This window comes from Rhinatrema bivittatum, chromosome 2 (genome assembly GCF_901001135.1).
Source record: "Rhinatrema bivittatum chromosome 2, aRhiBiv1.1, whole genome shotgun sequence".
NCBI lineage: Eukaryota > Metazoa > Chordata > Amphibia > Gymnophiona > Rhinatrematidae > Rhinatrema > Rhinatrema bivittatum.
In genome coordinates, this window is record NC_042616.1 from 269840946 (window position 1) to 269867642 (window position 26697).

At 46.2% G+C, this 26697-nt stretch overlaps 1 protein-coding gene across 1 annotated transcript in view; it reads right to left on the reverse strand.

Annotated features, from left to right (window-relative positions):
• The window catches only part of SFRP4 (secreted frizzled related protein 4), a 73069-nt gene that overhangs the window by 33623 nt on the left and 12749 nt on the right, over window positions 1-26697 (reverse strand). Inside the window, exons 4-5 of the mRNA XM_029592629.1 lie at window positions 20517-20715; window positions 5260-5323 (exon numbers count right to left, since the gene is read on the reverse strand). Of these exons, the coding sequence (XP_029448489.1) occupies window positions 5260-5323; window positions 20517-20715 (263 nt within the window). The remainder of the gene's footprint in view (window positions 1-5259; window positions 5324-20516; window positions 20716-26697) is intronic.

Here is a 26697-nt window from a genome sequence, read left to right on the forward strand (position 1 = left end):
AGCTGGGACATGGGGGAAGTCAGGAGTGAGGGACAGGCAGCTCCCCCCTGTCTGTGAAGCCAGCCTCTCACTAGTAATGCAGGGAGGGAGCTGTCTCAGACTTCACCATCCTCCCCCCCCCCCCCCTCACCCACACACCATTCACTAGCTGGGACATGGGGGAAGTCAGGAGTGAGGGTCAGGCAGCTCCCCCCTGTCTGTGAAGCCAGCCTCTCACTAGTAATGCAGGGAGGGAGCTGTCTCAGACTTCACCATCCACCCCCCCCCCTCACCCACACACCATTCACTAGCTGGGACATGGGGGAAGTCAGGAGTGAGGGACAGGCAGCTCCCCCCTGTCTGTGAAGCCAGCCTCTCACTAGTAATGCAGGGAGGGAGCTGTCTCAGACTTCACCATCCTCCCCCCCCCCCCCTCACCCACACACCATTCACTAGCTGGGACATGGGGGAAGTCAGGAGTGAGGGTCAGGCAGCTCCCCCCTGTCTGTGAAGCCAGCCTCTCACTAGTAATGCAGGGAGGGAGCTGTCTCAGACTTCACCATCCTCCCCCCCCCCCTCACCCACACACCATTCACTAGCTGGGACATGGGGGAAGTCAGGAGTGAGGGTCAGGCAGCTCCCCCCTGTCTGTGAAGCCAGCCTCTCACTAGTAATGCAGGGAGGGAGCTGTCTCAGACTTCACCATCCACCCCCCCCCCCCCTCACCCACACACCATTCACTAGCTGGGACATGGGGGAAGTCAGGAGTGAGGGACAGGCAGCTCCCCCCTGTCTGTGAAGCCAGCCTCTCACTAGTAATGCAGGGAGGGAGCTGTCTCAGACTTCACCATCCTCCCCCCCCCCCCCTCACCCACACACCATTCACTAGCTGGGACATGGGGGAAGTCAGGAGTGAGGGTCAGGCAGCTCCCCCCTGTCTGTGAAGCCAGCCTCTCACTAGTAATGCAGGGAGGGAGCTGTCTCAGACTTCACCATTCTCCCCCCCCCCCCCTCACCCACACACCATTCACTAGCTGGGACATGGGGGAAGTCAGGAGTGAGGGTCAGGCAGCTCCCCCCTGTCTGCGAAGCCAGCCTCTCACTAGTAATGCAGGGAGGGAGCTGTCTCAGACTTCACCATCCTCCCCCCCCCTCACCCACACACCATTCACTAGCTGGGACATGGGGGAAGTCAGGAGTGAGGGTCAGGCAGCTCCCCCCTGTCTGTGAAGCCAGCCTCTCACTAGTAATGCAGGGAGGGAGCTGTCTCAGACTTCACCATCCTCCCCCCCCCCCCTCACCCACACACCATTCACTAGCTGGGACATGGGGGAAGTCAGGAGTGAGGGTCAGGCAGCTCCCCCCTGTCTGTGAAGCCAGCCTCTCACTAGTAATGCAGGGAGGGAGCTGTCTCAGACTTCACCATCCTCCCCCCCCCCTCACCCACACACCATTCACTAGCTGGGACATGGGGGAAGTCAGGAGTGAGGGTCAGGCAGCTCCCCCCTGTCTGTGAAGCCAGCCTCTCACTAGTAATGCAGGGAGGGAGCTGTCTCAGACTGGTATCAGGGTTAGGGCACTGTGTGCAGGAAGATCACAACACTCCTGGTATTAATAGGGATAGGGCACTGTAAGAGATGACTGTAGTAGATTGAATAAAGATCTGATGTTTCTGCTCTCCTCACACCAAACAAAAACAACACACAAGCAGAGAAGCCCTTCTTACAAAGCTGAGCTAGTGAGTTAAGTAGGAGGAAAAGTAAACATACTGGTGCCAGTGTGGCTACTTAAAAAATACACTTACCAACAATCAATTACATATATTTGAACTGTGTACAGTTCCAGCCAGGACCACCTTTCTAAAATGCACAGTGATTGGCAAATTCAACATGCACTAGCATTTCAGGTGCCTGCTAACAAAAATAATAAACAAACAAGTTCTAGTCACGTGAGTGCTGATCATTACATTACTTTTTTTGTCAAGCTTCCAACTGTTTCCATTTCACATCCCCCCAACCATATTGGTAACATCAATAGATAAGAGCACAGCCAGCCAATAGGAATACATACATACATATTCATTCCTAAGTGACCTTTACTGACCTGGGAAGTGTGAACACTTTGTTTCATTTTCTGTTGGTGTTCGTTAGTTTCCAGTTCCATTTCCCATCCCCCCAACCATCACCTCAGTGGTAACCTTGGTAATATCAATAGATAAGAGGGCAGCCAGCCAATAGGAACACATATTCATTCCTAACTGACCTTCAGTGACCTGGAAAGTGTTTATTTGTATCATTTTCAGTTAGTGCGCACTAAATCGAGTTAGTGCGCACTAACTCGAGTTAGTGCGCACTAACACGATTTAACGATTTTTAACGATAAATCGTTAGAATTTCTATTGTATCGTGTTCTATAACGATTTAAGACGATATAAACATTATCGGACGATAATTTTAATCGTTGAAAAACGATTCACATCCCTATCAGCCAGAGGCTCATCTGCTTTGCAGACTGGAAGAGGATAAAAATATACAGAAAAAGAGCTGCATCCAGAGAAGAGTATATTGTCTGTGGATTTTTGTTTCCTGCAATTAAGTGACAGTAAAGGATTTTATTTTTTGAACAGCATGTTTTTGTTCCAAATTTCAGGGGTGCTCAAATTGGTCCTTGGGGTGCCCCTGCCAGGCAGGTTTTCAAGATATCTCTAATGAATATGCATGAGATTTATTTGCATATTTATTTCTCATGCATATTCAGAAAAAAATCAGCAGAACCAGAGGTCATGAGCTGAGGCTCCAGGAAGGAAGACTAAGAACCAATGTCAGGAAATATTTCTTCACGGAGAGAGTGGTGGATGCCTGGAATGCCCTTCCGGAGGAAGTGGTGAAGTCCAAAACTGTGAAGGACTTCAAAGGGGTGTGGGATAAACACTGTGGATCCATCAGGTCTAGAGGAAGTGTATAAAGAGGAGGCAGCAAAACACTGCACGGAGCGGCAGTAGCCACAGAGGCATTCACGGAGCAGGATGCCAGTGGCCAGTGGTTGGTGTTCCACCTTCACGGAGCGGAAGGATGGAGGGCTGCCATCTCCAAATTAAAAAAAAAAAAAAAAACAGGGGTGGGCAAGAGTATGTAAAATTAATGGAAGAGTTCATAAGCTATAGGTATTACCAATTATTAGGCTTATTCAATATTTGTTGATAGATAATGTGGCTTTCAATGCATACTTCACTTTCAATACATATCCAGCATAGCTCTCTGCTTCATCAGCAGGGGAGAAGAAAAATTAATACTTCACGCATATCCAGCATAGCTCTCTGCTTCAACAGCAGGGGAGAAGAAAAACTAATACTTCACGCATATCCAGCATAGCTCTCTGCTTCAACGGCAGGGGAGAAGTAAAACCAATACTTCACGCATATCCAGCATAGCTCTCTGCTTCAACGGCAGGGGAGAAGTAAAACCAATACTTCACGCATATCCAGCATAGCTCTCTGCTTCAACAGCAGGGGAGAAGTAAAACTAATACTTCACGCATATCCAGCATAGCTCTCTGCTTCAATGGCAGGGGAGGAAGACCGACACTTCACTTTCAATACATATCCAGCATAGCTCTCTGCTTCAACAGCAGGGGAGAAGAAAAAATAATACTTCACGCATATCCAGCATAGCTCTCTGCTTCAACGGCAGGGGAGGAAGACCGACACTTCACTTTCAATACATATCCAGCATAGCTCTCTGCTTCAACGGCAGGGGAGAAGTAAAACAACCAATAAGGGCTGAATAACATAGTCTGGGTAAACAAATAAGTATGGGTGTAGCTTGCTTATTGCGGCGGTTACTACCCCTAACTAATCAAGCTTGATATTTCACTTGGATGCAGCTCCATCACTGCTCTCTGCATTAATGGTGGGGGTGAAAGGGAAATAGAACCAAAGGTTACTAGGAGCCAAGAAAAAAAGATAAGTATGAGAAAAAAAGAAGTGTGAAGCTTGCTGGGCAGACTGGATGGGCCGATTGGTCTTCTTCTTCAGTCATTTCTATGTTTCAATGTTTCTATTATGGATAACCAGAAATCCCAAATGGCTGAGGAGGGTCCAAGAATGGGTTTGAGCATCCCTGCCTTACAGGACTGCTTGCTGTGAGAAAAACCCTTACAGGCCCTGAAAACTTGACTCTTTCCCTTGTGTGGTAAGAACCCAGGAGCATGGGTCCAGTCTTAGCCCATGACCTCCTTCTGGGGGCCACTACATGACAGAAGAAATCTTGGCAAGGACAATACTTTGACAGTGCACCATGGAAAGGATTGTTTTTGGCTGGTACAAAGAAGATGTGTTAGTTGGAGAGTAAAAGCCTCTGACACATGAATGTTTATGCCCCGGTTCTGCAGGGAGTTAAACCTGTGCTTTAAATCTGTGAAGTAAGGGAGATTGGGAAGAAAGGGATGCATGCCGAGCTGAGATATTTTTACTGTTATGAATTATCTTTTTCCCTGTATATCTGTGCAGATAGGATTAAAAGTTAACAAAGTTGAAAAGTGCACACTAGAAGCATGTCACAAAGGTACATTCCCATCCCTCAGAGTAAGTGAAAATTGTCAAGCAATTGTAATTTTGCACGATTTGAGCCAAAATTTCAATTCCTTGACAACTTTTAGTCCCAATCCCCTGTGTTTAATTTCAACCAAATCCATTCAGTGATTTCTGATTTCCATCATGTGCACATACAGACTGACAGAGACACAGCGTTGACGTTAGACATTCTTGCTCCAGTGAAATGCACCTATAAACGTAAAGGTCCATATTCAAAAGCATTTAACTAAATGAAGATTTGGCTCTAATGTGTTAACAGGCTAGAATTTAGCCAGTTAACTTAAGGGCGTTCCAGGGACGTAACTGGGAGGAGATGAGTTAACCTTAGATATTTAGAGATAGCCAGCTAACTCTGATCGGCTAACCTAAAGATAAACTTAAGATAGCCGGATATATTCAGCAGCATAGCCACAATCCTGATTACAGTATATCGGCTAAGTTAAGCAGCTACGTTTATCTGGCTAACTAGACAAGCCGCACAGTGGCTGAATATGGAACTCCTTATTTCCATCCAGGTCCTGTGGGAATTTTTTCACATAGGAGCGTCCAATGAGTCACCAAAAGAGACTAGAATACATGTAACCAGACCAGACATGCTATCAAACAGTGTAATAATTGTTTACAGGCATTTTATAGACCATTGTTTTTCTCCTGAACATATAAGTGTTACTACTATTGATCAAACTCACCTTAAATCTTTTGTTTAGCTGGTCTTTCCATTTTTCAACCAAACAGCCATCAAGAAGCATTAACCTGAAAAAGCAATAAGAAAAATGCACATATTTAACAAAATATTACTATAAAAAAATCCAGAAGAAAATAATATAAATGAGTCATGCGAAAACCCTACTTCAAAAGCTCAATATGTTGAGACATAATAGATCCCTAATTGTATTTGCTGCCTTACAAGAACATTTATTTTGGTTTGAAAATAATGTTCTTTCATAATGCCACATACTGTATGACAAAATAATTTTCAGATATTCAAAATACTTAATGGGCTTAATGTATTAGCCTCCAACATTCACCCTCCATGTAAAACAATTTGGGATAATTTTGTAACATCGTGAATCAGAAAGCTGACACATACACACATAAGTTATACCAATTTTCAAAGCAGACTTATCTTATGTCCCTAAGTCCACTTTGAAAATGATCCCACCAAACCTACCAGCATTACAATTTCACTTGCATAATGTATTCAGATATTTTTCAGGATACATTTGAAAATCCAGAAGGACATGGGTAGGTGCAAACCCTTTCCAAATCCACTCCTCTGGAATCTGGATAAACTTAAATGCAAACAGGACATTAGGGATTTTCCAGAGGAAAAAGTTGTTTTTTTTTCATTTCGGTTGTGGTAGTGGGGTGGAGGAGCTAATTATATAGGTTTTGGTTTCTTTAATGTGTATTTCAGATGGATTCATTTACCAAACTGAAATAAATATTAAACTACCATCCTTCCCATCCCCTGCCAATAATCTGGGCCTGGGCCAACCTGGGATGGGCCGAGTTAAACTTAGCCAAGGCTGGGGCTGGGTCCTCCTTGGCCCTCAATGACCCCTTTCATGTGGGTCTTCATAATAGAAAGGGGCAGGAGCAATCCCCAGTTGCTTCTGCCCAGCTGGCTTCCCTTTCAGAATAGCACCAGCTGGCCTAAGATCAATACCACTGTTTGTTGTCAAACAAAATGGCATCAGGCTTGGGGCCAGCTGGTGCCATTTTGTTGTATGTCTGTATGCTTATACGGCTGCACAATAAAATGGCGTCAGTCAGCCCAGGAAAGCCAGCAGGTAGCAGTGAATGAGGATTGCTCCTTACCCCTCTCCATGATGAAGATCTCCATGGAAAAGATAAGTGGGGGCTGGGGAAGCTTTGGCCTTGGCTTATATGCAGTGACCTTGGGAAGCCTGAGCTAGACGTGGTTCAGCTGAGACCAGTGAAAGCCTAGCCCTGGCCCCAGGTCATAGGCAGCAATGCAGGGAGCAGAGGGGCCAAGGGAGGCCCCAAGACTTGAAGCAATAGAGAGGGGGGAGCTGGTGATGCCCTGGCACCTCAGACAGCAGGGAGGGGTACCCATGAAGCCCCTCTATAGTTCTTAAATTTTTGGCCACATAAGCCAAAAGTTTGCTGATATTTTTGGGTTAGTCTATTTTCAGTCCATTCCATTTAAAACAAACTGAAAATAGCTTTACATAAGAACCTAAGAACATGCCATACTGCGTCAGACCAAGGGTCCATCAAGCCCAGCATCCTGTTTCCAACAGTGGCCAATCCAGGCCATAAGAACCTGGCAAGTACCCCCCAAAAAATTTCTTTTTAATGAACATCACATTTGTTAAAAACAAATGGACATTCCTACAGGACATGGGGTGGATTTTAAAAGCCCTGCTCGCGTAAATCCGCCCAGATTTACGCGAGCAGAGCCTTGCGCGCCGGCGCGCCTATTTTCCATAGGCCTGCCGGCGCGCGCAGAGCCCCGGGACTCGCGTAAGTCCCGGGGCTTTTTGTCGGGGGCGTGTTGGGGGGCGGGGCCGATCGACGCGGCGTTTTGGGGGCGGGACGCGGCGTTTTGGGGCGGGCTTGGGGGCGTGGTTTCGGCCCGGGGCGGTCCGGGGGCGTCCCCGGGTTGCGTCTTGGCACGCCAGCGGCCTGCTGGCGGGCGGGGATTTACTTCTCCCTCCGGGAGGCGTAAATCCCCGGACAAAGGTAGGGGGGGGGTTAGATAGGGCCGGGGGGGTGGGTTAGGTAGAGGAAGGGAGGGGAAGGTGAGGGGAAGGTGAGGGGAGGGCGAAAAAGAGTTCCCTCCGAGGCCGCTCCGATTTCGGAGCGGCCTCGGAGGGAATGGAGGCAGGCTGCGCGGCTCGGCGCGCACCGACTGCCCAAAATCAGCAGCCTTGCGCGCGCCGATCCTGGATTTTAGCGGCTACGCGCGTATCTACTAAAATCCAGCGTACTTTTGTTGGCGCCTGGAGCGCCAACAAAAGTACGCGAACGCGCCATTTTAAAAAATCTACCCCCATATGTGCATACGTTTATTCACATATCAGGCAATTTTTAAAAAGCCAGCTTCTGTGGATACAACATTTTACCCACTGAAATATTTTTGAAAATTACCCTCCTGTGGCACAGCAAGAGTAGTCTGTGGCTTTTCTAGGGACAGATTCACACTGGATTCTAGCTCTCTGGCACAACTTTATTCTTCACAGCAATTAACATAAATCCAAACTGATTATCTTGCAGTACTTCATCAAAACTACCTCAGTACATCAGTTTTATTATTAGGAGCTGCCTTCTTCCCAGGGCCTCCCTTTGCTCTCCCCTGAGTTAAAGCTATTTCTTGCTCAGGGGAACCGCCCTGCACCCAAAATGACTGTATTAAGGTGAACCGGGACCAGATAGCTGGGCCATGGCCTTTAAGGTGTACAGAAGGTTTCTCTGGTGCACTTTGTTATATACCCTCCCCCTCAGCTCAATTTTGTCAAATTGAGCGTCTACTCCTACTAGGGCTGTGTCCTTAGTTAGGAACCCCTCAATCTTATTCTCTTTTCCTGCCCTACCTTGAGGTTTTCTCTTCTTTCTTTCTTTAGCTAGATTGTGAACCCCTACCCCATGGGTTGTCTCTTGTTCTAACCACTCTATGTGCCTCTATTCTGCCTTTGGAGAACCAAGCTTGGGTGGGGTCCGTTCAACTTTTCTTACCATAGAGAAACCAATTATGGATGGTTCAGCTTTTCTCGCGGAACCCTTTCAAGCATTCCCAGTGTACTCTTAGGGCTGGATTTTAAAAGGGTTACGCGCGTAACCCTTTTAAAACCCCCCCTGTGCGCGCCGAGCCTAAGTCCCGGGGCTTGCAAAAAGGGGCGGTTGGGGGCGCGGTTTTGGATTGGGGGCATGTTCGGGGGCGTGTGGGCAGTCCGGAGGCATGGCCGAGTGCCCCGACACAGCGGCCTGTGTCGGGGCCTGCCGTGCCGGCCCGGAGGCAGTAGTAACTTTTAAGATAAAGGTGTGGGGGGGTCTAGAACAAAAGTACGCGCGCGCGCTCTCTTTTAAAATGTACCCCTTAGGTTCTCTTTTATCCATGCCAACTTCTTGCACTTTTGGGACACTAGCATACACAGCTCTCCCCTGGGGATATCTCCCTTGAGCTTTATGTGTCTTTGAACTTTTCTCAACCCCCTCTGGGCTTCCCCAAGGGAAGACTTCTAGCCAAGGCTCCTTTTCAGAATTGGTTACTCCCAGAGTCTCATTAGTTCTGTCCTGTAATTTGGCTTCTGTGGGATTCCTCCCCAGTGAATGTACAAATAGTGCCAGTTCCTTGGTAGAACTGGTGTCTTCTCCATCCTCCCCACCAAGGGAGGAATCCTCCTTTATTTCTGTTACTTTCTCCTCATGGGGGTGACTCATTAAGGATAGGGAACTGTTGCTGCTCTCCATGAACACAACTCACTGTTGCTGAAGGTTCATGATCCCTGCAGCCTTCATTAACTTTCTCCCTCCTTCTTAGGGTTTGCTCAATCCCACCTTCAACTGGTGCCCATGTCGGAGTCTCATTCATCTCCACTGGGATGATATAAATGTCAAGACCAGAGTGAGGAATGCTTTCAAAGTCCTCACCATAGGTTGTCACCATGTTGAGTCTTTTCATGTAAACATTTTGCAGCTTAGTACATTGGCTTTTTTCTGTTTTGTACTATCCCTCTAAGTGTAAGATTAAGTATAATTAAAAATAGGGTTCCCAACTGTCTGGATTTTCTCCAGACAGTACAGATATTAGGAAGAATGTTCAGAAGCCAAAAAGTGGGCTAAAGTGCCTGGAAAATGTCCGAATTTTAGCCTTCCAAGACCATTTACAATCCACACAGCCTGAATAAAAACAACTGTTTCCACTGGCCAAACCTCTCCCATTCACTTTCAGCTATCTTAGCTGCTCGTGCCATTCCATCTCCCTCCCAGGTCCTGTGCCTTCAACTAGGCAAATTCTCAATTTGCCATAAAGGTTGGTGCCTCTTCTGTTCCTGCTGCAGTACACAGTACAAATATCATCTGTTGAACTGTGCAGGGTTCCGAAGCCCACTCAGTTCAATCAGCTGATGTTTGAACTGTGAGCTGAGGAGAGACAGAAGAAGGGTTGATCTTGGCTGCAGGGACAGCACTGAGCAGGTTGAAGACATCAGCACTGGCTGGAAGGAGAGCAACCCAGACAGAGATGCCAAGCGGTAGCAATACAGTATCTGTGCTTCAGACTGGAGGAGTGTTTATTTTTTATTTTCTTTGTTAGTGTTATGGGAGTCTCTGTTTAGTGGACCCTTGGGCCGACCTGCTGGAGACTGGGAAAGGTGGACAATATCTCTAATGAAAAGCAGGCCAGGAGGCAGATGGTCAGTCAGGACGTAGATGCTTTTCATCCGGGAAGCTGGCACTCCCCCGGGAGGAGCCCGTAGGAGCCCAATCGCTGGGACTTAGGCGAGTTGTGGATCAGGACAGGTAACTGGAACCAGACTAGGACAGTAGCGATACTGTAACTGGACTCGGGTACTGGAACCAGGCAGGAACTGTAGCAGGATTCAGGTACTGGAACCAGGCAGGAACTGTAGCAGGACTCGTGTACTGGAACCAGGCAGGAACTGTAGCAGGATTCAGGTACTGGAACCAGGCAGGTACTGTAGCAGGATTCGGGTACTGGAACCAGGCAGGTACTGTAGCAAGCAGGCAGAAACCAGGCAGGTACAGTAGCAGGAACAGAGCGACGAAGCCAAGCGAGTCACTCCGGGGCACAGCGCAACAGAAAACCGGGAGGCTAACCCGTTGCAAGGCAAAGACTGACTGGCCGCGGCCGACTTATCAAGGCCGCGGCGTCTGACGTCAGGATTTGGGCGGAGTCACCACTGGCGGGAAATGGCCTAGAAAAGGGCCCGTGGCGCGCGCACGCGCCTAAGAGCTGGTCGTCCACAGGAGAGCTCGCAGCGGCGCAGCCCCAGCGGGGACACCGCCAACCAGGCCGCAGACTAGGCCTCAGGAAACGGGAGCAGGTCCGGGAGTCTGGAGGTAAGGGCCTGGCCGCGGTGCTCGTGGCCAGAACTGCAACAGTTAGTTTGAATACTTTAATCTGAAAAGTTTTAGCTTCCTACCTGGTCTATAGGTTGCATGGATATGCACGTTATTTACCACAGCACCTTGTCTGTATTTTGACAAGTATTTTGAGAGTAATCAGCATGAACTGCTCTGGACAGGATTGCTACCTCCAATCTGAATTACTGAGATTACTGCATTGCCCATGTTTGACAAGGATTTACCCACTAGCACTGCAATGAACATCCTTGCTAATAAGGATCCATGGTTTTTGCAAACTTTCAAGGTCATTTTCATAGGAAAATGTAAATTTAACATATGATCATAGCAAATTCAAAAGCCCATTTACCCACGTTATGTACACTTAGGGCCAGATTTTCCAACCTATGCGCGGGCATAGATTTGTGCGCGCAACCCGGCGCGTACAAATCTACGCCCAATTTTATAACAAGCGCGCACAGCCGCACGCATGTTATAAACTCTGGGGTCGGCGCGCACAAGGGGGTGCACACTTGTGCACCTTGCGTGCGCTGAGCCCTAGGGGAGCCTCGATGGCTTTCCCCGTTCCCTCCGAGGCCGCTACGAACTTTCCTTTCGCCCCCCCCCCCCTCACCTTCCCCTCCTTAACCCAACCCCCAGCCCTATCTAAATCCCCCCTACCTTTGTTTTATAATTTACGCCTGCTTATGGGCAGGCGTAGGATTGTGTGCGCCGGCCGATGCCAGCACGCGATCCCCGGGCCCAGCGGCAGTGGTGAGACCCCTGGCCACGCCCTCGCCCGCACATTTTTTCAATCCCCAGGACATACGCACGTCCCGGGGCTTGCGTGCATCACCAAGCCTATGCAAAATAGGCTCAGCACACACAGGAGGGGTTTTAAAGGGTTACATGCATATATTATGCGCGTAACCCTTTTAAAATCCGCCCCTTAACATGGATAAAACCTATTGACAATTCAATAGCATATATTGTAGCAATTTTGAAAAACCTTTTTTTAAGGACATGAATAAACTTGTGGATAAAGGTGGACCAGTTGATATAATATATCTGGATTTTCAGAACGTGTTTGACAAAGTACCTCTTGAGCAAATTAAAAAGTTGTGGAATAGGAGGCAATATTCTGTTCTGGATTGTAAACTGGCTAAAAGGCAGAAAGAGAGTAGAGCTAAATGGTAAATTTTCACAATGGAGAAAGGTGAATAGTGGCGTGCCCCAGGCTTCTGTTCTGGGACCACTGCTTTTTAACATATTTATAAACAACCTGGAAATAGGATCAACAAGTGAGGTGATAAAATTTGCCAGTGACACAAATATTTCAAAGTTCTTAAATCACAGGATTGTGAGAAATTACAAGAGGACATTGCAAAACTGGGAGACTGGGCAAGTGCAAAATGATGCACTTAGAGAAAAGTAACACAAATTATGGCTATACAATGCAAGGTTCCACATTAAGGGGCGGATTTTCAAAGGGTTCCACGTGTATATGAGGCGCATAACCCCAAAAACCCGCTCCTGCGCGCATTGAGCCTATTTTGCATAGGCCCGGCGATGCGTGCAAGCCCTGGGACACGCATATATCCTGGGGCCTGAAAAAAGGGGCAGGGAGTGGGCGGGGCGGTCCAGAGATGGGGCAGGGGTGGGACCGAGGCCTCCGGCACAGCGGCCGTGCCAGGGGATCGCGCACAACCTACGCCTGCCCGGAGGCAGGTGCAACTTATTTAACAAAGATAAGGGGGGGTTTTAGATAGGGCTGGGGGCCGGGTTAGGTAGGGGAAGGTGGGGGAGGTGGAAGGAAAGTTCCCTCCGAGGGTGCTCCGATTTCAGAGCGGCCTCAGAGGGTACTGAGAAAGCTATCGGGCTCCCTAGGGCTCGGCATGCACAAGTGTGCACCCCCTTGCGCGCGCCGACCCCTGATTTTATAACATGCGCGCGGCTGTGCACACATGTTATAAAATCGGGCATAGATTTGTGCACGTTGGGTTGCACGCACAAATCTACGCCAACGCATAGGTCTTAAAATTCGGCCCTAAGAGTAACCACTCTGGAAAAGGATCTAGGTGCCATCGTTGAAAATATGTTGAAATCTTCTGCTTGGTGTACAGCAGCAGCAGCAGCAGCAAAGAAAGCAAATAGAATGCTAGGAATTATTATTAAAGGAATGGAGAATAAAACAGAGAATATCATAATGCCTCTGTAAGTATTGCTCCATGGTTCGACTTCATCTTGAATATTGTGTGCAGTTCTGGTCACCACATCTCAAATAAGATATAGTAGAATTAGAAAAGATACAGAGAAAGGTGATCAAAATGATAAAGGGGATGGAACAATCAGGGCCGGCGGAAGCACTAGGCGAACTAGGCGATCGCCTAGGGCGCTGAGCATTAGGGGGCGCCGAGCCGCTGATGGCCAATGGCTGCCGGTGGACATCATCCCAATGGCGGCTGAGCGGTGAACTACTGCTATGCTGTGTGCCGGATACACACAGCAAGAAGATCGGCAGGACCGTGGTACAGTCGCGTCTAAACATTCTGGTGCTCCTCCTCCTACTTCCTGCCTGCGCGGCCCCGGAAGAAAAATGTTGCCGGGGCCGCGCGGGCAGGAAAGAGGAGGAGCATCAGCCAATGCAGGAACTTCTCCTCCTTCCTGCCCGCGCGGCCCCGGAAGAAAAATGTTGCCGGGGCCGCGCGGGCAGGAAAGAGGAGGAGCATCGGCCAATGCAGGAACTTCTCCTCCTTCCTGCCCGTGCGGCCCCGGAAGAAAAATGTTGCCGGGGCCGCGCGGGCAGGAAAGAGGAGGAGCATCAGCCAATGCAGGAACTTCTCCTCCTTCCTGCCCGCGCGGCCCCGGAAGAAAAATGTTGCCGGAGCCGCGCGGGCAGGAAAGAGGAGGAGCATCAGCCGCGTGCAGAAGAGGATCAGCGCGGCTCGAGAAGACCGGGGCCGCTGCAGAGCCCATCCTGCAGTGGCCCGTGAAGAGGAGGCCCAGAGGTGAGAGAGAGACTGAGGGTTTGTACAGTGTGTATGTGTGCGTGTATGAGATGAGTTGAGAGACTGTGTGTGTGGGTGTGAGTGAAGACCTGAATGTTTGCAGAGACAGCATGGGAGAGCCTGTGTGTGTGTGTGAGTCAGCATGTGACAGTGAGAGCCTGTGTGTAGGAATGATTGTATGAGAGAGAGCATGTGACAGTGAGAACCTGTGCTTGAGCAAGACAGCATGTGGGAGTGAGAGTTAGACAGGATGTGCAAGAGAGAGACTGTGTATAAATAATTGTATGAGGGACAGCATGTGAGAATGCCTGTGTATGTGAGAGAGAGAAAGCATGTGAGAATGAGAACCTGACTGTGTGTTTGAGGGAAGCAGACAGATGGAGAGAAAAGAAATATGTTATAAAAGGAATTGGCAAAAAAATAAGAAAGGGAAGGTGGAAAAAAAAAGCCTGTGACCAACCGATTAGAAAACTAAGATCAGACAGCAAATGTAAAAAGAAATAAATTACTTTTTACTGATTGGAACATGTAATCTTTGGGAATGTGCAAGAGTAGCACTTTCTCTATGCGGATCTCACAATGTACGAGATCAGCATAGAGGAACTGGAAGCCCACGGGGCCTGCACAGAGGAGGCAGCAGAATGGGCTTCAGTGCCAATAGCAGCAATCAGCACCTCCGCAATAGCCATACAGCAGCAGTGACAGTGGCAGCAGAGGGATGAGAGAGGCTCTGAGGTTGCTGGCAAAAGAAAGAGAGGGGGTCTCTGCCTTTAGTGTGTGCATGTGTATGAATGGGAGTCTGCCTGGCGGTGTATGTGTGTGAATGCATGGGTGCCTGCCTGAGGGTGTGTCTGTGTATGAGAATGTATGGGTGTCTTCCTGGGGTTTGTATGTGTGAGAATATGTGCCTGCCTGTTTGTGGTGTATGTGTGTGTGTGAGAATAAATTGGTGCCTGCCTGGGGGTCTGTGTGTGTGAGAATGAATGTGTGCATGCCTGGGGGATGGAGAGGGAATGGTGTGAAAATGAATGGGAGCCTGCCTGGGGTTCAGTGTGAGAATGACTAGGAGCTTGCCTGTGTGTGTGTGTCTGTGTGAGAACGAGTGGGAGCTTGCCTGGGAGTGTGTGTTTGTGTGTATGTGAGGGAGCCAGTGAGAGCATGAGTGTGTATGAGAAAATCCAGGGGAGTAAGAGTGTGTGTGAGGGGGGGGGGGAAGAGAGTGTCTTACACCCTGAGAGTGTGTCAGTGTCTGTGAGAGCGAGAGGTTATGGTTGGGTATAAGAGCATGAATGTGTATGTATGTGACAGTATATGTGTGAGAGAGAATGGACATGTGAGTATGTGTGAGAGAGAGAGGATAACGTCCTAATCCTCGACAATATCAGGGTGACTGGAAATCAAGAGCTCCCATGTATGGACAGCAGGGGCTTTTTAAAATCCTTATTAGTTTTAATTATTGTGTGTTATTTGATATATGTACTGTTTTGAAATATTTTATTGGTGTTTGGGAAATTGTAAAAAATGTATATGATTTTAATTAATAGAAATTCTATTTATCAGTAGTTTTAAAATATTTTATTAGTATGGTTTTACTATTATAACTGATGCTTTGTTTCTTGATTTTATTTGTTTTATGAGGAATGGTTGTTCTGTTTTTCCATTGCTAATACACAGAGTCTGGCTTCTTGGGGTTTCCATTTCAGTTTTTTCTAATTTGTGCTCCTTTATTTTGTATTCTGTATTTGGTGAAGGTCTGTCTCTGCTCTGTGTGTGTGACCATGATGAGAGATTCTGCTAGCATAGGGATCTATAGCAATTGGGTTTGTTTTGTTTCCTCAGTAGGTGGTGTATTGGTATTCTAGGACCCAGTGTAATATTTATCCTTGCTTATTCACAGGTAGGGTTATTGTTGTTGAGTCCTTGGTGTTATTACTGTTATGTTATGATGGGATTGCAGTATAGATTTTGGGTGTCTCTTTTGCAGTGCTTTATGTTAGTTCACAATGTGTCTGGCAGTGGAAGGTGTTTGTGCTGCTGTTACTGTGAGGTGACACCAGAATTTGAAAATATCTTTTAGTATGATGAGCTGTAAGGGAAACATCCAAGCTCCATTGTTTGGGGGAATTTCAGTGGATGCACAGAGTTACAGAACTGGAGGTGCAGGATTTATATTGACATTCTGTCCCTTCCTATATATTCCAGACTTCACTCTCATAATCCATATAGAATTAGTTGAATGAGGCTATCAAATAATTTTATAGTAGTTTTACTAGAAGTGTGAAACTGGCCAGCTTTTTAAAATAATGCAGAGGACCCTTTGGACTTTTTTTAACAACACTTTTTTTTATAACCAATTTTAAAGCAGGATCCATGCTATAGAGGTGGGTGTGATGAAGAAATGTCATTTTGGCTCCCCCCCCCCACCCAAAACAAATTCTTCTGTCTAGAGATGCCACTGATTTTCTGTGGCACACAAATGCATTGGCCCCTGGGCGCCGGAGACCCTTGGTGCGCCACTGGGTGCGAGCCATATGGGGCCGCAAGTGGTGGCAAAGAGGAGTGGAGTTTGGCAGGCCGCAAGCAGTGCCCAATCTGCTCGCGACCCAGAAAACCCCAGTCAGCGGGCGTGATTGAGAATGAGGTAGGAGTCGGGGCCGAGACCGGGGGGGGGGGGGGCGCAAGGAAGAAGGCTCGCCTAGGGCGCCAAATCCCCTTGCACCGGCCCTGGGAACAATTCCCCTATGAAGAAAGGCTAAAGAGGTTAGGACTCTTCAACTTCAAGAAGAGAAGACTGAGGGGAGATATGATAAAGGTCTATAAAATAATGAATGGAATGGAACAAGAAAACATTAATCAGTTGTTTACTCTCAAAAAATACAAAGACTAGAGGACACACAATGAAGTTACTGGGTAATACATTTAAAACGAATCAGAGAAAATATTTTTTTAGTCAATACATAATTAAGCTCTGCAATTTGTTGCCAGAGAATGTGGTGAAAGCTATTTGTATAGCTGCTTTTAAAAAGGTTTGGACAAGTTCCTGGAGGAAAGGTCCATTAACCATTATTAAGGTAGAGTTGCAGAAATCCACTACTTATTCTTGGGATAAGCAGCTTGGAATCTATCTACCCCTTAGGATCCTACCAGGTACTTGTGATCTGGATTGGCTACAGTTGGAAACAGGGTGCTAGGCTTGATGGACCTTTGGTCTGACCCAGTATGGCAAGTCTTAAGTTCATATGTTCTTATGATTGCTTATTCTATATTTGGTGCATGTGACCATGGTGAGAGATTTTGCTATGTGTAATTTCTGTGAAAGGATCTATAGCAGTAGTTTTTTGTGTTTTTCCCATAGGAGAAGTATTAGTGTTCTAGGGCCTTGTGTAATATTTGTGAAGCTACCTTGTTGCTGTTTGAGTTCTGTGAATTAGTGATGTTTTTGGTATGACAGGTTTTCTAGATATGTGCTGGACACAATATTCTAGAAGAGGTCTCACCAGTGACCTGTAGAGTTGCATGATGACTTCCTTTTTTCTGCTAATTATGCCTCACCTTATGATTCTCAGTATCTCTCTGGCTGTAACCACCAACCTGTCTTTTTAGTGGGGGCTCGGGGAGACAAGGATCATGTGTTGGGGGGGGGCAGTTATTGGTTGTAGAGAGAGGAACACAAGATGGGGTGGCTGGGGGAGGAGAGGAGGATGATGGCAGTAGTCTGGGAAATGGAAAGGGGTATATTGATGATGGTGGCGGTCAGGGGAGGGGAAGTGGGGACAGAGGGGGAGGATGTTGATGGTAGTGGCGGACTGGGGAAAGGTGGGCAGAGGAGGCACACATTTTCATTTGGCCATAGGTACCAGATTGCTAACTTTGGCTCTGGTACATGCTATTTTATAAACATTGAAATTTTGCATGGTTTATGCATATTTACCTGCACAAAACAGGGGTTTTCTAGGGGCATTTAAGGGCTGGGTCAAGAGGTACACATGGAAGTTGCTATTTTATATGAAATATTTGTCTATAAATTATCTAACTTATTTGTGTAATTTTACACCTGCTAATTAACTAGCACAATTTATATCAGACTTGTCTGTTATCTGCAATTTTGTGGTAAAAGGTCTGGGTGAACTGGTGGGGGTTCGGGGTGAAGTGCTAGAGGGTTTAGGTGAACTCAAAATGCTTGACCTGGCAGAAGTATTGGCAAATTAGTGATTTCAAATATGCACGGTAGAAAGTATTTATATGCTTATAAATCTAAAATACCTAGTGTTACGTGTACATGTTCTAGTCTTTTATACAAACAATGTAGGCCATTGGAGTTCAGTATAAAATCAAAAGAGGCCTTTACCACATACTCATTAAATATTTAAATATTTACAATATTGAATGTTGCTGAATTCACCAAATGAAGAAGGAAAAAAACTTCGGAACCGAGCATGCTTGGTATGAAATTCGTACAGAGAGCAGGTTTCTCTGAGGTTAAAACACAATGAATCCACCCTGTAGCAGCCATAAATGAAATGCTAGCCATGGGTGGCGGCAAGGCAAACTCAGTGAACCTCACTGAAAGTTTATTGTACTAAGATAAGTTATTTTTTTTTATCAAAAAAATATAATTTTCATTAAAAATGAATTTCTGAAATAATAAAGCTTTTGGAGGAGGGGGAGGTTTTTTTGGACCTGTGATTAAAGTTACAAAGCATGGACCAATGTTTGATTAAACAAATGCTTGCTCGTTTCTGAGGTTTTATCCTCTTTCATTTGGTGAATTCAGCAACACTAGGTGTTATATGAATTTAAAGAGTATGTGGTGAAGTCTTTTTTTGATTTGTGTACCTACACTAGTTTTTTGTGCACCTAAAATATACACTCAGGTGTTTATAAAATATGTAGGAAAAGTAAGCGCTTTCATTGTAGTGGAAATATAAGTGCGTTCTGAAACATACACGTGTACTTTCGGAGCATAAGTACCAGGTATTATTTTAAACTATGCACCATCCATTGCTCCTATCACGTGACAGGGGCCAGCCAATGGCACGGATACCCTGTCACATGCTAAGGGCAAAGGGCCATCGGCGCCATTTGATTAGTGGCAGCCAATGGCCCGAGAGCGGGAGATCGCTCCCGGGACCCCCGCTGGACCACCAGGTACTTTACACATTTTGGAGGGGGGGGGGGGTCGGGAGGGTGGGGAATGTGAAAGAATTACATTTAAAGGGTCGGGGCGTTTTGGGTTTTTTTTCCGCTTGACACAGCTGATTAAAATGGGTAAGAATCGCAGGAACGAAGATTTCCCATGGTTTTTACCCAAACTCGATACTGGAAACAAGTCCGGAACCGATTCCCATCCCTAATAAATATGCATGCACTGCCTCCACAGTATGCAAAGCTATCTCATGCATATTCATTGTGGATATCCTGAAAGCATGACTGGTTACTTGTGTCCAAAGGACTGGGTTGAGAACCCCTGCCCTACAGTGACACCCACTGGGTGGTTCAAGAGCACATTTTTACACAGTTCGGAAAGAAACCATAGATCATGTATCTCAATCAGAATATTATCACTGCAATAGCTGGACTAGATGGGGATGGTGAGGAGAGAGAATAAAAATGAGGAGGGGAAAAAGCAACACATGCATGCCTATGGTGCCATAATCTCATAGACTTTGAATTCACTTGAAGCTCAAAAGAGTAGGAAGAAGCTGCCAGGAGAATAAAATATTCTAACTCAGGAACTGGCAAATCCAGTCCTGCAGTGCCACAAACAAGCCTGGGTTTCAGAATCTCTACAATGAATATGCATGAGGTACAACTGCATTCCCTGCCTTCATTGTATACAAATCTATCTCATGCATATTTATTGTGGATATCCTGAAAACCCGACCTGTTTGTGGCACCTCCAAGATGTACATTGGCTAAAGGTTAATTTAATTTATACTATACAGTGAGTATGCTCATTTCAATGGAATTATACATTCTAGTTTATATTGAGGAGATTGAATTATTCATTAACTAGACTGCTAGTTCAATATGCCATTCTCTGGTCTGTGAAGCTTTATGATATTTATTGTGGCTAAGATTTTAATGGGATTCATGTACATTCATCTGAAACATGGCACATAATTTGAGAGACAAATCAATCCATATACTGGGAGATTTTTCAAACTGTCCTGTTTGGGAGAAAGTCTGCAGGTAATTTTTACCCTGTACTTTGCATAAAATTTGAAAGCAAAGGTATATGTGTAATTTTCATTTGAAACTCGCCATGGGTACCAAGTACCTGGGGATAATTGCACTTGTTTCTTGTCTGGGCAGAATTTTGCTAGAAAAGTATGTATGAAGGGCTGAATCTGCAATCTATGCACATGTGCTTTTTCCCTGACCTAAACATTCCCCTGGGAGTACCTCCTTTAGACGTGGATAAAAGCACCTGCTTTATGAAACAACCTGCATGCTTTTAGCTGTATAGAAGATGGGCAATTTTCAGCAATCAATTTATAAAGGAAAATCACTTTTGGCCTACAGAAATAACTTTGAAACTTGCCCTCCCTAAGCCATGAATAAGACAAGCTTCTAAGTGAATTTTCAAAGCAGAAATGGAAAATACTTTTTGTTTTTATAAATTATGGTAGTAAAATACTGTACATGTGAGAACAAACCTCTGCAGCCTTTAAAAATCACTTGTAGGAAATATAGGCTTACTGGCTAATTTTTGTACTATGGTAATTGTGAAGGAGACAGTCATCTTTTGCTTAGGAAACATGTTTTCCTCATTTGCATAAGTATTTCATAAATAGTTCTTAATGGTCCTCTTCTTGCATATTGGTGCAACTGTTATTAACATTTTAAATGAGAAAGATAGACAGACTGGCTTTCCCTCACTATACCTTGAGCGCCACTCATAGCACATGATGAGGACATCCTGATTGGGGATCAAATGTGGACACTGGCAGGATGAATTAGTTATAAGCGGGACTTGAGATCGAGGGATTGTTGTCAAGGATTTAAGGGTCTCTTTCACTTCTACAACCGTGGTTATCTCATTGCAGTTGCTTCTGTTCACACCTTTAACTTTAGCATGGATAACTGCAATGAGTAAAATGGAAAAAAAAAATCAAGTTAAAGATAGCACAGCCATAAACATTTGATACAATGCATTCATGTCATCAAGGACAGCCATAATACAAGTGAAATACTCTACTGATAACAAGACTTAGAATCAAATTTCTCTCTACATATTATTTCCAGCCATTGAAAAGAAGTGTACGTCTGCATTTTAAAAGAAAACGGTATCGCCAGTATTGCAAAATGAGCCTTAATATGCACTATGATCAATTTTATTTGTTTATGTCATTTCATCATTCATTTTCCATTCAAATGGGGGTTTCTATCCAATTTTAATGAAACTTGCAGGCAGGCATTAGCAGAGGGACACAGCAATACAAGATACCAAAGGTGAGGTAAAGTGGCAGCAAGTGTGAGATGAATAGTGTAAGGCAGCATGACAGAGGCAAAGCAGAATGAACAGTGTCATGAATAGCTTAAAGGTTTGTGAGGGGGAAAAGCATAACAAACAGTGAAAAGGACACTCTAAGGAAATGTGAGAGGGGCAAAGCAATACCAGCCATTATTTATGTACTCAATGCCTTATTACTTTATGGAATCTGCTATGGGACTCGCTTTAGGAAAAGGCAGAATATGAAATGCTTGTAAATAAATAAACAATAACAATGGCAGGAATAGCCCTAGGCACTAAATAAGGGTAAAGAAGAAAGAGCACTGGCATTACTATCCCAAAGCACCACAAGAGAAGCAAAGCAGCAGGAGCAGTGACGTTAAAACCCCAAAGCATAAATCCAGAGTAAGGCAGCAAGATGTATGGCATAAATACCCCACGGCACTTGAGGAATAAAGGAAGAAGAAGGTTGGTATCAAAATCCCAAAGCTTGGAGTGCAGAATGAAGCCGCAAGCACAATGCTATCAACATTCCAAGACACAGAGTGAGGGGTAAAACAGGAAGAAGAGTGGCATCCAAACTCCACAGCATAAAAAAAATATGCAAAGGCTACCAACAACAGTACCATGAACACAGAAAAGTATCAAAAAAGAAACAAAGATCACCAACAATAGCAGCATGAACACCTCAAGGGATCATCAGAGGGGCAAAATAGTACCAGAAGAGGCAGGAATTCACCAAGGCACCATGAGAGGCAGGAGCAAGCTGGGCAGTAACAGTTTCAGACAACATGGCAAGGTACTGAACCAAGAAAAAGGTATAGTTAGTGCGTGCTAACATCCAGTTAGTATGCACTAAGGGGTTTATTTTAAAAGGTTGCACGCGCGCTACCCAGCGCATGCACATGGACACCCGATTTTATAACATGTGCATGCAGGTACGATCATGTTATAAAATTGGGGGTCAGTGCACACAAAGGGGTGCACAATTGTGCAACTTGCACGCGCCGATGCCATGGCCTTCCCCTGTTCCCTTCCCAGGCCGCTCCGATTTCAGAGCGGCCTCAGAAGGAACTTCCCAACCCCCTAACCTAACCTCCCTTCCCCTTCCCCTAACCCTCCCGTCTGAATAACTAACTCCAAGGATTCAGACATTAAAATTCATAGAATTTTGTAAACAATTGCTTTCTGTTAAATTCCTCTCGCCTTTTATTCTGCTCCCAGTTTTGAACATCCCTGTTTTATTGTAACTTCAGTGTTGCTCCTCACTTGTTAAAGTTTGTATTGTATCTTTCATTTTACACCCCCTGTTAAATGTAAACCAGCATGATGCGATCCCTATCGCGAATGCCGGTATAGAAAACCACTAAATAAATAAATAAAATAAACATTCCTACCTATGAAGAGGCAGGAAATATTACACCAGGCCTTAGCACACCAATACACTTATTAGGAAACAAAACAAGTCAGGTTGTTATAGATCTCTACACAGAAACTACATGCTAGAAGAATATCTCACCAAATAGAATAAACAGACTGTAAAATATAAATAAAAACTTGCAGACAAAAACTGAACTGGAAACTGCAACAAGCCAAATTCTGTATGCACTGTAACAATGGAAAAACAAAAACATCACCATTCCTCATAAAACATCAAAAAACAAAATCAAGAAATATAAAACATTAAGGGGTAGATTTACAAAAACGGCGCGTTCGTGTACTTTTGTTGGCGCTCCAGGCGCCAACAAAAGTACGCAGGATTTTAGTAGATACGCGCGTATCCGCTAAAATCCGGGATCGGCGCGCGCAAGGCTATCGATTCCGTATAGCCGGCGCGCGCCGAGCCGCGCAGCCTACCTCCGTTCCCTCCGAGGCCGCTCCGAAATCGGAGCGGCCTCGGAGGGAACTTTCTTTTGCCCTCCCCTCACCTTCCCCTCCCTTCCCCTACCTAACCCACCCGCCCGGCCCTGTCTAAACCCCCCCTTACCTTTGTCGGGGGATTTACGCCTCCCGGAGGGAGACGTAAATCCCCGCGCGCCAGCAGGCCGCTAGCGCGCCGGGACGCGACCTGGGGGAGGGCGCGGCCACGCCCCCGGACCACCCCGGGCCGTAACCACGCCCCCGGGCCCACCCCCGAAACGCTCCCGACACGCCCTGAAAATGCCGCGCGGATCGGGCCCGCCCCCGACACGCCCCCCTCTGAAAACCCCGGGACTTACGCGAGTCCCGGGGCTCTGCGCGCGCCGGTAGGCCTATGTAAAATAGGCGCACCTGCGCGCAGGGCCCTGCTCGCCTAAATCTGCCCGGATTTAGGCGGATTTAGGCGAGCAGGGCTCTTAAAATCCGCCCCTATCCGTACTAATAAAAGGAATAAATGTTTCAAAACAGCTGATAAATAGAATAACATCCAATAATTAAAAACTCATATTAAAATATTTTTTAAATTTCCCAAACATCAATAAAATATTTCAAAACAGCAGACATCTATTTATTTATTTATTTGAAAATACTTATATACCGCACCCTCCAAGTTTGGGGCGGTTTACAATAAATACATACATATAATAATCTAAAAATGTAAATAAACACAATGGAATTAAAATAAAATAGAATGAACATAAAAATTGGTTAAATAAAAAGAATAAAAGCAAAAATCAGACAAAGGTGAAGGGAGAGGGATAGGATATGAAATGAGACAGATATGTGCTGGAAGAGTATTCCACTTGATGGGGCCTGCAATAGAAAATGATCTTTCTCAGGTGACGACCACAGTCTGGTAGATTTGGGAGATGGTATATGAAGTTACATTTGGTTCTGGGATTTTAAAACACGGCGATGGGGTATACAGATGTGAGGTGGAAGAAAGCCAGCAGTTTCTGTTATGGATTAGATTATGGATGATGGTAATTAATTTGTACTGTATGTGCCAATTGATGGGTAACCAGTGTAGATTGAGTAGTATGGGAGTGATATGTCAGTAAACTTTGAGCCAGAGAGTAAATGAGGGGCCAAGTTCTAAATGAGTTGCAAAGGACGTAGAGAAGAAGCAGGGAGGCCAGTGTAGAGGGAGTTACAGTAATCAAGACCAGTAAGGACAAGAGACTGTAAAACAGTTCGAAAAGCTTCATGTTCAAGAAGTTTGATGTGTTTTTAACAAGCAAATTTTATAATAAGAGGATTTCACAACCGGTTGAATGTGTGACTGCATGTTGAATTTTGGGTCAAAATGTCCACTGAGGTTCTGTACTTTATTAAATAATATCCAAGAATTAAAAGTAATAAGGATTTTAAAAATCTCCAGCTCTCCATACCTGGGAAAGTTTGATTTCCATTCACCCTGAGATTGTCCTGGATTAGTGGGGAGGGGGGGGGGGGGGGGGGTGGGGAGTGTACAAACTTTATTCTCTCTCATACACACACTATATATATATATTTTTTTCACACACTGACCTGTTCACTCTCACACACACACACTCTTGCACACATGCTCTCTCATTGGCTCTGTCCCCATCATACACATATGTACATGCTCTCATTTACACACTTACTGGCACTCTCACCCTCACAAAAACTCACAGGCACTCTTACGCTTTGTGTGTGTCTCTCTCTCTCTCATACACACACATATACTCACACACAAAAACATAGGCTTTCTTGCACTGAGTGACTCTCTCTCCCTCCCTCACACATACACATCCCAGTGATGAAGCCTTCTACTTCTGATATACCACAGCAGAGAGAAGGGAGCAGGATGAGGTGGGAAAACCAAACTGCTTCAAAAAAACTCTAACTCTCAGTGGCTGTCTCTCCTTCACACACACACACACACAGGCTCTCTCTCTCTCTCTCTCTCAAACACAGACATACACACGCGCGCACACAGGCAGGCTCCCTCATACATACACACATACACTCACAGGTAGGCTCACTCTCTCTCTCACACATACACAAACACACACACAAGCAGGCAAATTCCCATATCCATGCATGTGCATGCACACACACACACACACACACAAGCAAGCAGGCTCCCACATACACAGGCAGTCAGGCAGGTACGATCCCTCTCACATGCACACAGACAATGTCATAGGCATGCAAGTGGGCTCCCTCTTACACTAACACACAGGCTAAGCCTCTCCTTTTTTTCTTCAGCTTTGATGGTGTGTGATCCATCAGCTGCTCCACCAGATCTCCATCTTCTGTCACTGGCACATTGGAGGAGGAGGGCAGGAGCTCCTTCTGCTGCTCCTCCTTGTGTATTCAGATCTCACTAGGCTGGCGAGATCAGCATACAGGACAGGACAATCCTGAGAGTTTTGAAAACACTTGCAGGCTGATAAATGAGGAGTGGCAGAGCAGCTCCCACTTCTGCTGCATAACCAGTTTGGGTCCAGGTAGTGAGGGGGCTGAGGTTGGCATGTGCACAGCCATACACGCGTGCACCTCAAAGGGAGCAATATAATGGCAACCCTATCTGAAACTGGGGTGGCACTTCCTTCCCACCCCATGCCACCCTATAGCAACATCTATATGATAATGGTCTGTGCAGCCAACTGCTGTAGCTATGGCTGTTTCAAGAGAGCTCGTATTGTAGTGAACACTGGGGGGAGAGGAGCAAGGATGACTAATAAATATAGGGGAGGAAGTAGTAGCTGACATGGTGTTACTCATGCTGACAGTACTGTATGGGATTCCAATTCTTTCCTCCACTGCATCCCCACTGCCCCTCTGCCTCTGGCATTCCTGTTCCCGCACCCTAACCCCCAGCATCTCCATCCAGTAACTTAGACTGTTGACCCTGTGGGTCACGCAGCTTGGTTAGCATATGAGAATCCCTTTGGGTGAACGGTTTGATCCTCTTTTCCAGTTGCTGGTGCAAGGAGTTTATGAGCCAGCAACAACTCTGGTTTCAGTCCCTGTCCCTGCCGGAAACCCTGTAACTTCTCCTTCAGGATATTGAATACTAGGGATGTGAATCGTTTTTTGACGATTTAAAATATCGTCCGATATATTTTAAATCGTCAAAAATCGTTAGAGGCGATATATAATAGGAATTCCCCCGATTTATCATCAAAAATCATAAATCGGGGGAAGGGGGAGGGGAAGGGGGAGGGCGGGAAAACCGGCACACTAAAACAACCCTAAAACCCACCCCGACCCTTTAAAATAAATCCCCCACCCTCCCGAACCCCCCCAAAATGTCTTAAATTACCTGGGGTCCAGTGGGACGGTCCCGGTGTGATCTTCCACTCTCTGGCCATGGGTGCGTTGATAGAAATGGCGCCGGCGCTACCTTTGCCCTGTCATATGACAGGGCAAAGGTAGCGCCGGCACCATTTTGGTTCCTGTCCCCCGACGTCACGAGCGTAGGAGATCGCTCCCGGACCCCCGCTGGACCCCCAGGGACTTTTGGCCAGCTCGGGGGGCCTCCTGACCCCCACAAGACTTGCCAAAAGTCCAGCGGGGATCCGGGAACGACCTCCTGCACTCGAATCGAGTTGCCGTATTGCAAAATGGCGCCGGCCATATTGCCGTATTGCAAAATGGCGCCGGCGCTATTTCTATCAACGCACCCGTGGCCCGAGAGTAGAAGATCACACCGGGACCCC